Below are 14717 nucleotides of genomic sequence, written 5' to 3'. Positions count from 1 at the left end.
CTACGAACGATTGCTCGATAGTTTGTTCTTAAAATGGTGACGATCAGCGACGGCAATTTGGACTATTTCCATTTGTTGATTATTTGGCAAAAATTTAATAAATATACGAAAACGGGGACTTGATAGAAAATGGATTTGCCCTCATAACATGTACCGGTACATAACTGTTATAATTTCAATAAAACCAGCGAAATTATTTATATTTTTACGTCTATGAAAATCTATCAAACAGCTTTATATTTCTTAATCCCAGCGTAGAGAATGCTGCAACGAGATAAAGAGCGCGTCACAAATATGTGCAAGACTTGTTTTTTTAAACTTTCAAATGCACATGACCATCTCCGGATCGTCACCCAAAAAAATCACATGTTTGATTCAAGAGTCGTAAGAGACCGCCTACTTTCCATTGAAGGGTATGACATAGAATAACATTGAGTCGATGGCCGACCTATGACGATCGAACGAATTTCGTTTGACAACGCCTCTGGCCAGTTTGCTGCGTTACAGACTTGCTTGCACCGGGCATATCGGTTTGGCCTTCCGACTGCTCCGATCCAAAGCTATTTATTTATAGAGCAATTTTTCAGAGACAAATTTAACTTTTCAAGATTTATAAGTCTGAATTTAATGTAAATTTTTTATTTTTGTAATTGTGAGGAATTTTTTAGTTCTTCCTCTGGCATTTCTTGTACAGTACTTTGTTTTGGTTTGGTTCGGTAAGCTACTGCAATGCAACACGTGGCAATCTGTCAAACAGGATATTGCCGCTCTGAGGTACTTGGAAACGAATCTGAGCATGTCAAAAAACCGCGGGAATTTTTTGGGAGGTGGTCCGTATCGAATATTCGAGCCTTGTTCCTTACAACATTTAAACTCTATTTCTTAGAGTATTATCTTTTTATTCTTTCCGCTCTGTGAGCACTAAGAGGGCCTTTTTTTAGCAAGCTCATTATGGGTTCGACCAGGCCCAAAATGGGGCAACCGGATGATGAGGGACTGGATCGGGAGGATATCCAGTCGGACCATCTCCCGAAAAATTCCTGGAGATTTTTCGACCCAGTTTGGATTCGGTCCCGGGTTCCGGGTCCCCCAGAGCGGTAGGCTGCCACCTTAACCGCTCGGCCATTTAATAAATACTATTAAATATATGTAAACGTCCAATAAAAGTATTCTTCACTTTCTTTAGATATTAATAAAATTATTATAAAATAATTTTATGGTTATTTTTTTAATAATTTTATTTTTTAAATTAAGCTTATACTTTAGTTCATTTCACAACCGCTGAAGACGCTGCCATCTGTTTATCAGGTGTAAACAATTTCCAGCGTGTATGATGTGTGAGTTCGTTAATTTATTTGCATTCAATTTTTATTCTTTTTAATGGCGAAAATATTAGAAAAATTGATAAAATAGCAACTACATAATTAAATATATTTAAAATACGTAGCCGTTATTGTAGTTATATTTATTTCTTTTTTCACGTTATATTAATATAAATTTAAAGCAATTTATTTATATTTAAATATATAGACATTGGCCTAAAAGTAACTTATTAACGATACTTTTCTGTTTACTTACAGAAAGCAATTATCAGAAGATATAAATTTCGAAAAATAAAGGAAATGGCATATAAACACGTGGTCAATTTTCGTGAGAAGTTTGTTTATCCCATAAAAGAGACAGTTAATTGGTATCCAGGACATATGAGTACAGGTATATAATTTATATTATACCCAAACAATTCAAATATACTCATTTTTTTATGTATAATGGAATTTTTAATCTCTTGTTTTTTAATAAATTAGCATATTTATTATATTTTGACTTTATTGATCAGAGCTAGAACTTCTAGGCACTAAAACTCATGTAAATTATCATTTTTACAACTATTTATATGATTTTTAGTATTTGGATGTCTTAATCTTAGTTATAAGTAATATGTTTATGTAATGTCAAAACAAAAAAAAATAGAAAAATGAAAAACTGTTCTTGTAATGTATGTTATTGATATTTTGTACTTTTTATATTTAACTAGCTGCAAGGACCCGCTTCGCTGGGCAAAAAGTAATGATAGTGAAGATTAAGATAATTACATTATAGCTAATCTTACCCGTTTTCACAGAATGCAAGAATTAGGTCCCCCGTTTCCAGACTAATTAGAGAATTTTTACGTTTAGTCAAACGAACTATTTTCAACGTTTCTGGAACGTTTACAATCGTTCTATAATCGAACCAATATTCGAATTTTATGTTCGAATTTAATTCGAACAAATTCGAACAAAACATTCGAAATAGAAAGCCACTTTCAACCACTTTCAGCCTCATATCTCCCGCACCCTTATAGCTATCGAGACGCAACCACCCCTATGCACGAATGGAGACTTGGGGCTACCACCACATACAAACACTATTCACGTGCGATGTGTAGTTTTGGCGAAAAAGTGAAATATAGGGACATACATGTCCATTTTTATATATATATATATATATATATAAATATATTGTTAAAAACTAAATGTATTCATTTAATTCATTTTATATAAATTGTAATTATATGCATTGTTGGATTTATAAATGATTTTGCTGGGTTCTCTCCCAGAGTAGCAAATTTTGGAGACACTAACTTTTATCATCTCGTTAAATTGAGATATATTGGGCACATTGCTTGGTGAAGTGGCTTTAATGTGGCTGAATAAGCAAGCCAATGACAGTCTGTTTCATTTGAAACAAACTATCGTTGGTTTGCTTATCAGCTGTATTAAAGCCATGTTACCAGGCAACATGTCCATTGTAGTGTTTAAAGCAGGTTTAAATATTTTCATATTTTAACATACTATGAATTAATTAAAATTAATATTTTATTATAATCGCATTATGTATCTTATTACAAATTTCTATACTACATGTGAAAAAAATGATAAGATTGCTATTGTGTATTCAAATATAAATTCATATATGCATATTCCCAATGGAAGTGCTGTATTGTTGAATAAGGGACAGCTTCCTTGGCGAAAATATTTTAATCGTGTAAAGCAGCCAAATTACAGGCATTGGCTTATGTACTTTACAGAGCACCAACCTCACGCAGTTTAGCTCATGGATGCTAAATACCAAAATATCATATAATATTTTCAATGATTCTATCCAGAGTTGGCACAGTTTCCCTATCATCAAATGTCACTGCACGCCACTGCTTTATTATGAGAAAATGGTTAACATTGGTTGTAACATATACAGTATTAAAACTTAAAAACTTGTATGGTTTATAGAACTAATGCCTTATTTTCTTCTTCTTAGTATATGCTTTATAATAAATTATTAACAGAATAACTAAATATTTCAAATACATTGAATAAGTATTCAAGTTATAGTAGAATGATATATGGCAATTTGAATGTGCTGCAAAGTTCAACATATATTAGCCTGGACAGGAAGGCCCAAATCCTATTAGACTTGAGATTTCTAAAACCAGGGCTTTGGAGCAAGGATCCTGATTGTGGCACTTGTACTGGCTTCAGATCCAGTGCCAGCCAAGTATTTAATCTTTTTGTTCTAGATGGAATTATTCAAACAATTTTATATTAATAAACAAATAACAACTGCTAAAAAGAAGTTAAATTTAAATAAACTATTGTTCCAAAAACCAAAAATCAGCAGAAATGGTAAAACTCACATTATCAAATGTTATCCCCCATATCAAAGTGACATCATGCTTTTAACATTCTAAAGTCAAACCTCATCAATAAATGAGTCTCTGTATTTCAAATCAAAGCATTCTATCTCATGTGGTTTGGATTTAGAATGTTAAAAGCCTGAAGATGTCCATTTAATATGGAGAAAAATGTTCACTAATGTGAGTTTTACTATTTCTGCTGGTTTTTGGTCAGTAGTCCATTTTTTATTGCTAATTTATTTATTGTCTGTTTCTATTACTTTATATAAATTGGCTATGTATATACTATAAGTTATAAGTTGATAGTTACAGAGAATGAAGTAAATATTTAATAACAGTATTAAAATTCCTCAAGATGCCAGGTCACAAAATAACTTGATCTTTGTCAGGACTGGTTTTTGAATGTTAGCTGCCTGCGTGCTACAGATATTTGGCCACACCTTTCAGTGCTGATCACATGTAAATTCATAAATTAATTCAATCCACGAGAGTCTACTGGTATGTTTTACGACAGTTTCATATAGTTGACAGGGATAAAAAAAAAATCTATAATGTTATTTAAATCAAGCAGCTCCGTAGATATCAGGCACCATTGTTCAAAGTTATATTTTAGCATTACCATAAAGTAGAATTTGCAAATTATAATGAAATTAAGTTAAAGAAATTTTTCTTATGTGTATATTGTATTTATATACTAAATATGTGTATATAAAAATTAATTTAAATGTTTAAATTAATAACGTCCATGTGCATCTTTTCTTTATTTAAATTTTCTTTCGGTTCCATCAACAATTAAAACAATTGTGTAAGTATCACCTTAAGATTAATGGTACAGGAATGAAGGCCCACTTACAATGAAAATTAAGCATAAACATAAAACCTTATACTTATATCAATATTATTTAACACAACCATTTACAATGAGTTACGTAAATGTAACTTTAAACTTAATAATAAGATGCTAACAAAAATAAAGCTGGTTATTTGTATCCATAAATTGCACAACTATATCTTCAGTCATTTTGCAAACATCAGTCTATTTCATCGTCGACCACCATATTAAAATAATATTAAATTACATTTGAATTTTATTTTTTAATGTGCACTATCGACCAAACCAAGAATGTGGCCACCTGCATGCATGCATGCACTGCACACCTACCAAAACTGGCCCTTATCTTTGTATTACTGTAATGCAATTAGAATTTCTAATAGAAGAGCAAAATGCTAGGTTTTGATGATGGAACTGGCTTGTTTACTATCATATGAGTTCATAAGGATTGCATAAGAAAAGTATTCAAATACCTAGCACAAGTTCTTGGAAACTATGAGAACTTTTTGCAATAAAATAGTTCTCAATTTTTGCATTTAAATATTCCTATCTTTGAAATCACTTGGATTAATCTGGATTAGCATAGTAATAAAATGTTGTTACATATATAAAAGTGATTTTACTACTAAAAAAATATCTTGTGTAGTTTATAAATTAAAAAAATAGTAAAACCTGCTGGAAACAAACCTGCCAACCAGAAAAAAATATTTGGTATTGTGAATTTCTGGTTCAAACAGGTTTTACTGTATATAAAATAAAAATCACTGTCCAATGAATATTTATGGATTTTAATATTGGGTGTCACAATTTATCTTCAATTTTGATGACATTCTTTTGAAAAAACAGTTGTAAATTACATTGATTTATGTCCATTATTGTTCAGAAATAAAAAATATCTTAATGTTTGACTATATGTTTCATAACTCTTCCCAGACTTCTTTTATGGCTCTCGGAAAAAGATTAACAACTCTTGTTATATATAATTAATGTCAAATAAAGAGAATCATTATTATAAAATAAGAGAATCATCATTATATATATTAGCATATATATATATATATGCTAATATTTCTAAAAAACAGTTTAAATCAAATATTTACAATTTATTATCATTAAATTTATTTTTATAAAATATTTTAATATTATTTCTAGATATTTATTTTTTAAAATATTATGATATTTAAATTAATAATTTTTTCATTTGATAGGAATACGAAAAATGCAACAGAAATTGAAGAGTGTTGACTGTATTCTTGAAGTGCATGATGCTAGAATATCCTTCATTAATTTATTATATAATTAAAAAACATGCATTTATAATTTGATTTCTTAATTTAAGTATTTAAAAAATGATATAATATATGCCAGTGGTGACTAAACAGTCAAGTTTCATCTACTGATCAATCATGTCCAGTTAATCAATTGTTTTAATATATACAATTGAGCAAACACAGTATCTTTCACTGATGTAGCAGTGTTTACAGTCTGACTTATTCATGCATGGTTATGGTTGACAGGGGCTTAACAAAAGTTATTAATAAGTAACTGTTAACACTGCTCATTGTAGAAGGTCTGTTCATACAAGCATATTATACAAATGGAACATATTTTTGCTGTGAGAACTTTATTTTGTATGTTCATAATCAATGAATATTTAATACATAAAATGTGTTACAATATACTGTATTTTGAATATTAATATTAATAAATGCAATGAATTTCTTGGATTATGATATTTTGAATATCCAATGGTTTAGAAATTTTTAAAATATTCCTTAAAGCAAATGATATTTTAGAAAATTCTATACCAGTTTCTTACTATCAAACAACACCCTAGGCAGTTTTACTAGACAATTATTCTTGAGAAAGTCACATTTTGGTATATATTATATAATAAAAGAAGAGAAATCATATTTTGTTGTAGGGATTTAAATAGCACTTGTTTTACTATAATAGCAATCAAAAAGTTTGTTCTAGAACACTATAAAAATGGTGATTGTCTGAAAATATTTTTTAGAGTGACTTTGTCTTTAATTTGTACAAAAAAGTGTAAAAATTAAAAAGAAAATAGAAACTACAAGAAGAAAAACTGTTGCAATTCAGATAGTTGTTTGGTCGTATCATTGAAAAAATGGATCAATTGAATTAAGAAAAAAATATATTCCTTTAATGAGTATCAAAATCCATACATACTTGTTATTAGGGTTGAGTATACTCACAAATAATGTGCCACTCTGTTCGGATACAATCACAGAAGGAGTGAAGTTACTTTTTTTGCTGTCAGTTTGACAAACTGATAGCAATAAAAAAACTTGCAGTTAGTAGCTTCACTCCTTGTGTGATTGTATCCGAACAGAGTGCCACATTATTTGTGAATAAGTCTCAACCTTAATAAAAGAATAATTTAATATTATTAAATAAAGTTTTATTGGTATTAATATTTCTTAACTATTTAACATTCCTTTCAGTGGAAGAAATTACAATTTTCATAATTTATTGACAGCAATAAAGCCTCATATTATGATATTAAACAAAATGGATCTTTCAGAATTATCTTATAAATCACAGATTTTGGAGAAATTTAAAACTGAAAATATAAACAATGTTATTTTTACTAATTGTAAAAATCAGAATGATGAAGGAATTAAGAGAGTAAGTTTTTCTTTATTTTTATTAAACATAAAGATTTTTATATGTTTTGATTAAGGAGAGGAATTTTAGGTGCAAAAAATTGCTAAAAAGGTACTAGAAAAGGTGCATATTTATTTAATTACTTCACATACTGGAACATTTCTGAATTATTTAAACTAAAGTAGGATGAGATTTAAATTGAATATTAGTGGAATAACATTTTCATGTTCATTACTTTTAGCATATCACTAAATCTACATCAGAAACTTATTGGTATATTAAATGATATTGTTTCTTGATTGATTGCATGATAAAATTCATCTTCCTGTCTTCCAAAAAGATGCTTATATAATGAAAAGTATCTGTCTAAATCTGCTGGTATGAGAAGAGCTAATTTAGTGAGTAGTAAGTATGGGAGCTCATTTTTTGTGAAGACTTTCTCAAGATCAAAATATTTGTTCAGAGTTGCCATCAGCTTTTACAAATCTTTCCAAGTGTTCTTAACTTTATTCACAATGATTTATTACTCTTCTTCTCCTAAATCTTGCTCTTTAAGTTTAGTTACAGCTTTCATTGGGAACTTATAAGTATGAACTAAGTACAATTTTCTGTGGAGGTCACTACTAGCTGACAGTTCCTCTACATTTGAAATGGCTTTAGAATCCTCACTTAAACCGTTCAGGAAACTTGAAGTTTGATCAAAGTTTTCACAGGGAAAGGCTATAGAAATAATCCATGATCCCCATGTCACTACTGGTGTTGGAGGCAATGAAAGATTGGTGAATTCTTGGTACATCTGTATCCATGAAGGATACTTTAGTAAGATCTTGAAATCTGTTAGATATTAATTTGTGAGAAAAAATTCATTTCTAATTCTCACAGATTCTGTGAATTGCATGAACTGTACAAGTGATATGTTTCAAATTCTGATACAAGACCTTGAGCTCTGAAAATGCAAGAAGCATGAAACTTGCCTCATGTCTTACAAGTCACACTTTGTCATAAGCAATAGTTGCACAGACTTACCATAATACTATTGAAAACCTGCATGACTATTGTAAAATTAGTTTTCTTAAGAAAGTAGTGAAGTTTTAAACATTAGTCTGACTTTATTTCTATTGAGTGATGCAACTAGAATGTTAAGAACAAACTTGTTTTCTTCATTTATTGTTTTGTTTAGCATTATATATATATATATATGGAAATTCCCTATAATTTTTCTCTGATTTTCGTGATTGTTGAATTATACAATGGATAGATTCATTGCATTAATAAATAAAATACAGAACGGGAATTGGTAATTTATGGTTTAGCCTAGTGGCAAACCATAAATTACAATTCAGAGACAAGTAAATTCGACTTACATCGTTTTTCGACTTAAGTCATTCTTCTGGAACCAATTACTGACGTAAGGCGAGGTATACCTGTATATTATAGTAGTAATATTGACATAAAACTGAGATTGGGTTGTCTGTTTAATGAATTCATTAAAAATGATTCATTAATGAATGATTGTTTGGAGTTGTTTCAATAATTAAATTAATATTTTAATAATTAATTTAATTAATTAATAAAAATTAAATTTATCAGAGATATCTACCTCTAGGCCAAATTACTTGACATTTAAGTAGTAGTTAGTTGCATTAATATAGCATGGCAACTGTTTGGCATGGCAGGTCATAACTTGGATGACATTTAACATCATTAAACAAATTGGTGATAAAATTTTGTGGAACAATTAACTCCATACACCTTTTCTTTTAGCCCCTTTAAAACTAGAAAAATACCAACTAATATTTAAGACAATACAGTATATTTCAAAAGCAGGTAAATTTAATTTGTTTCCAAATAAATTCTTTAAGAATATGTTTCTAATATATAGGTATTTGTGTTTATTAAGTTTATCTTTCTTTCAAATGAGATCATTATTCATTCATTAATACAACATATACAGGGCCTTCCAAAAAATGCTGCCATTTTAAATTATTTCAGTTACGTTAATAATTATCTGAGAACATTGTAATGTATGTTAAAACTAGTGATGGGATGATACCAGAATTTCTTCTAATTCTGATTCTGATAAAATTCCTAACTTCAATTCTGATTCTGATAAAATTCCCAACTCCAATTCTGATTCTGATAAAATTCCCAACTCCAATTCTGATTCTTTTGAATACAGTACTTTCTAAATATTATTTTAGTTTAGAAAAATTAATGATTCACATTACGAGCATGGTACATTCATTAATTAGTGGTAATAAATATCAAGATGAAGAATGGAAAATGATTGGAAAATCTGTAATCAATCTTTTGAAAGAAATGTAAAAATTCTCCTTTTATATGTGGATACATATGCTTTCGTTGTGTATTACAAAATTCATTTTGAGTTATAAGCAATTTAAAAATATAATGCTTTCTGTTTAACAAAACACCAACATGTATAACAATATTTGTTGATAATTGCATGTTAGTTTGATATTCGTTACTTATTATCTGCAATTTTATTAATTTGTTACTTGGATTTTGAGTCTTTTTTGTAACAATACATGGCTTAACTTTATATGTTTGCTTCAGGCTGGTGATAACTTCCACAGTTAGCTAAAATTTGCATGTTAAAGCATTTTTATGCACAAGAACGTTAAAATATTGATAACATTGTTCTTAGAACATTTTTGAATATAAAATGTTTTAAATGTTTAAAATTCCAGATAGTAAGTAACAAATATCAAACTAATGTGCATTATTAACAAATATTTTCATAAGTAAGTTGGCGTTTCACTAAGAAGGAAGTGATGTCACATTTTTAAAATAGCTTATAACTCAAAATGAATGCTTCAACTAAAAATATGGCTCTAGTGTTTTTGACTTAAAATTAACCTCTCTACAATCCCTCAAATTTTTACATGCCTTCATGTTACACCCTGTATAAGCTTATACAGATACAGAATACAGATTGCCAGTCAAGTCAACCAGATGACAAAGCTAAAGTCACCCTATCTTTCATAAAATGGACAGTTAGAGCATGGTTACAGTTTGCTGTGACAGACATCATATCGTGTATGGGGGTATCGCATACTCTCTGCTTTGTCGACATGAAAGTTTCCAATAAACTAATATTTAATTATTACTTAATTGTATTGTAGAGAAATAGATGAAATATCAATTTTTCTTTCCATTCTGACTTACAGAGGGTAGATAACTTCAAAATTCTAAAACATTATATCAATAATGAAATAAAAATTAAAGTTAAAAAAAAGGTTAAAGCAAACCCAATTGCAGAGAATACACTTTATTACTTTGTTAAATTCCCTAAATGCATTTTGCCAAAAAAGTAGGCCTCCTCTTTCAGTAGGGTTATCAGTATACAGTTTAAAATTCCAACAATATTCCATTATTAGTTTCCATTATGAATTTCCACCTATATATCTGAGAAAAGTCTCCCAGCATGCAGCTATCAACACACCCGTATTTAAATTAATTGTATTGTTTTGCATAATTATGGCAAAATGTTCTTTAACTTTTTTTACATTATTTTTTTTCCAATTTTTACATTATTAATATTAATATCACAATTATTAATACTACAATGATGAAAGATACTTGCATACTTCTCAGATTATAATTAACATAATTACAGTAATTTAAAATGATAGCTTTCATTTTAGAAGGCCCTTTACGAAAGTATTTTTTAACTTCCCAACTCCAATTCTGATTCTGATAAAATTCCCAACTCCAATTCTGATTCTTTTGAATACAGTACTTTCTAAATATTATTTTAGTTTAGAAAAATTAATGATTTACATTACGAGCATGGTACATTCATTAATTAGTGGTAATAAATATCAAGATGAAGAATGGAAAATGATTGGAAAATCTGTAATCAATCTTTTGAAAGAAATGTAAAAATTCTCCTTTTATATGTGGATACATATGCTTTCGTTGTGTATTACAAAATTCATTTTGAGTTATAAGCAATTTAAAAATATAATGCTTTCTGTTTAACAAAACACCAACATGTATAACAATATTTGTTGATAATTGCATGTTAGTTTGATATTCGTTACTTATTATCTGCAATTTTATTAATTTGTTACTTGGATTTTGAGTCTTTTTTGTAACAATACATGGCTTAACTTTGTAAGTATGCGTGAGGCTGGTGGTAAGTTCTTCGAAACTCCTTTTTCTATGTGAAGTGTTTTGCATTTGTCTGTCCTTGGAGTATGAATGTGTGATTTTTAAGAGTTGATGAAGTTGTTTTTGTATGGATGCATAACGTTTTATTTCGTCCATATACAGGAGATGTAACAGTGTAAACTATGTTGTTTTTTCATGTCTAATATTGTAACCATATTGCATGTTTTTTTAGCATGTTAGATAATGGGTTCAGGGCTAATCAGAACCAGAGAAGACTCAAGGAATCTCCTTGAAAAATTCCTCGCCTAATGAATATTCTGTTTGTATGGAAGTTTTATGAATCCTGAGATGTAGTGTTGTTCTCCAGTGCTGCATAGTGTTTTGGAAGAATGCAATGAATGATGGATGTATTTTGTACATGTGTAGAATATGTAGCAGCCAACTGTGTGGAACACTGTCAAATGCTTTTCTGTAGTCTATATATGACATGTGTATGTTTCTGTGTTATTTGTGTGCTTGCTGTAAAATGACTGAATCTATGAGTAACTGTTCTTTGCATCCNACGGTCGGACGTTTTCTAACCGGATCGGACAAGTTGTCTTGAGGAACGGACGGCGGCGATGAGGATCGGCACGGGGTTTCCCCGATCATGAACGGTGATGATGGACCGTGTTCACGGACAGCGACGACGGACCTCCTTTTCTCGTCATCACCCCTCTTTTATCCCTTTCGTCACGTTACTGGGTTTCACCAATCGCCGATTTTTAGGATAAGTTCCTCGTGAATCATTTTTCGGTTTCCCGAGAGATAGGAAACGGCTCCGTGGGAAGGAAATGTATATATCCTTTTTCGTAAAATTTCGAAAAATGAAGTTTTCTTTGTTTAACTTTAATAAAGATATTTAATTTAATTGGAGCTCCTTTATTGAATTTTATTTTATTCGGTCCGACCCTCACATTAGTAATATCAAAAATTTTAAACAGACATTCACAGAGCATAATTTTAAATTACCATTTAGATTGGACAAAAATATTAGCAACAAATAAGTTGTTGGATTGATATAATGATGAATGTATTATACAGTATATGCTTTTATCCTATTTGCTCTCTGTCTTTTTCTGAATATAATTTGTAAATCATTGTTTTAATGTTAAATGATAAATTAAAAAATTATTGTAAAATTTATTTTTACATTTTAATTTAAATTGCTCTTTTTGAGAATTATAAAATTAGTTTTCTTTTTATATGCTCAAACTATATTAATAATTTATAATTGTAAATCATTATTCTAAATCAAAATGCAATGTATTCTTCTAGAATTTTTTACTTTATATTGTTTCAGTTATTCTTCTTTAATGAAATAATAATGAATTTTAAAACTCGTTTCTTAAAAATTTAAATTAGTCGATTCTTCAAACAATTGAATAATTATTAATTTTTATTTATCAGAAAAGTAATTATACAATAATGATTATTGGAATTCCAAATGTTGGTAAATCTTCAGTAATAAATGCTCTCAGAAACAGATATTTACATAAAGGTAATGGTATACCATATTATGATTTAAATCATTATTTAAATGATAATCATATAAAAGATTTATTTTTTAAGACAAAGCAACAGCTGTTGGATCCATGCCTGGAATCACACGTTCAGTCTTGGAGAAGATAAAAGTAAATATAAATAGTACAGAATCAATTAGTTTATATATTTTTCAAATTTAAAAAAAAATATTACTACGTCATTATTTAATCTTAAAATTTTATATGTAAGGACTATAGTGATAGAAGTCTGTAAAATTCCAAAAATTTTAATTATTTTGTTTGTTGCCAAAGCAACAATTTCAAATAATTAGAATAAGAATTTCATTATCAGTTTTATTAAAGTAACTGTGCTATTGCTTTAAACATTGAATGAAATAGACTGTGAAAAAACAATTGTTGACAAATGGCTGTGAAATCCAGAAAAAACCAAGACATTTCATAGCAAAAGAGCTAAAAGTTTCCCAAAATACAGTGGATGGAATGTTAAATCGGTATCATAAGACATTGTTCATTTCTTGAAAGCCAGATTCCAGTAGAAAATAATTACAGCTCACAACTCCACCAGAAAAATAATTGGTCATTTCCAAAAATTGCAGTATGTAAGTGAGAGTTATTGCAAAAAAATGCAAAATTAATCAAACAATGGTTCAAAGGGCTAAGCAGTGTAAAAGTATGAGATCATATAAAAAACAAAAAATACCTACTAGAGTGACTGAAAAACAAAGAAAGGTAAGTAAAACTAGAGCTCGAAAATTGTATTCTTTAATTGCAAGAATAAAGCTTGCTTGGTTTTAGACAGTAAAACATACATGAAGTCTGACCTCTCAACACTTCCAGTCTCATGCTATCATACAATGCTTGAAGGAGAAGTTCTTCCAGAATCTCAATCATCAATCAGTGTTGAAAAGTTTGACTCAAAATATCATGTATGGCAAGCAATTTGCCAGTGTGGATTGAAAAGTTGTCATTTGTGACAAAAGGAAAATATTTGTGTTGAAATTTAAAAAACATCTTCCTTTTCTAAGAAATGGTGGCCAGATTTGGCTACAATACACAGTCCGAACCAATAGAAAGATTTTTATCTCTTGTAAAAATAAATAAAAAAAAGCAGAACAAACAGCAAAATATGTAAAGATTTTTCTCTTAAGTGGAAAAGAGCAGTCGCAATGATTGAAGAAAATACTGTCAAAAATCTTATAAGAGCATTTGAAACAAACTTTGAAAGGAATGGAATAAAATTTAAATGTTATAATTATTTAACTCTTAAATGTATTTTAAAAAAAACAAACTTTTAAATAAGAGTAAATGAAAGTTATTACTGTTTGAATTTTACAGATTTCTATTGTTACAATCCTTATTTAAAAAATAACAGTAATGATAACTTATTCCATGTTTATTTTAAAAATAATAATAATATAAACAAAACAAAAATCCAAAATTTAGATCATTATCATTTCAACTGATATTAGGGGAAACCCTAAGTTTCATAAATAAGGGTAAACCCTAATAATAAAATTATCTTTTATTTTCATACAGGTTAATATAACTGTATTATAAAATAATTATCACTCTATGATGTTAATGAATTTAAAGAAATAGGCATACATTTAAAATAATGTTTTGCTGTAAATTTATTTATACTTTAGAATAAAGTCAATTTTCTGTAATAATTTTGAAATAACATTTTATGAATCTATTCAAAATATATGGAATACTTATTAACAAAGCATAAATTAAAATTAACAGGTTGTTAATTTGATAAATGTGTGTTATAATATGGTAAAAGAGAACTGTTGATGATAGATTTGTGTGTATAAACATCTTAATAATTTACTACTAGTTAAGCTAAGCTTGTCATGAAAGTTCAATTAATATAGTTTCCTTTATCATCTTTAACAAATTC

General features: G+C 28.7%; 1 protein-coding gene across 1 annotated transcript in view; it reads left to right on the top strand.

Annotated features, from left to right (window-relative positions):
- The first annotated feature begins 1273 nt into the window (after positions 1-1273).
- The window catches only part of LOC111633840 (mitochondrial GTPase 1-like), a 38500-nt gene continuing 25056 nt past the window's right edge, over positions 1274-14717 (top strand). Inside the window, exons 1-6 of the mRNA XM_023378475.1 lie at positions 1274-1337; positions 1581-1713; positions 5714-5778; positions 6963-7205; positions 12720-12810; positions 12882-12943. Of these exons, the coding sequence (XP_023234243.1) occupies positions 1623-1713; positions 5714-5778; positions 6963-7205; positions 12720-12810; positions 12882-12943 (552 nt within the window). The 5' untranslated portion in view covers positions 1274-1337; positions 1581-1622. The remainder of the gene's footprint in view (positions 1338-1580; positions 1714-5713; positions 5779-6962; positions 7206-12719; positions 12811-12881; positions 12944-14717) is intronic.

This window comes from Centruroides sculpturatus, unplaced genomic scaffold (assembly GCF_000671375.1).
Source record: "Centruroides sculpturatus isolate CEXI.00-Female unplaced genomic scaffold, Cexi_2.0 scaffold690, whole genome shotgun sequence".
In the NCBI taxonomy this organism is placed as follows: Eukaryota; Metazoa; Arthropoda; class Arachnida; order Scorpiones; family Buthidae; genus Centruroides; species Centruroides sculpturatus.
This window is presented reverse-complemented; position numbering and strand designations above follow the sequence as displayed.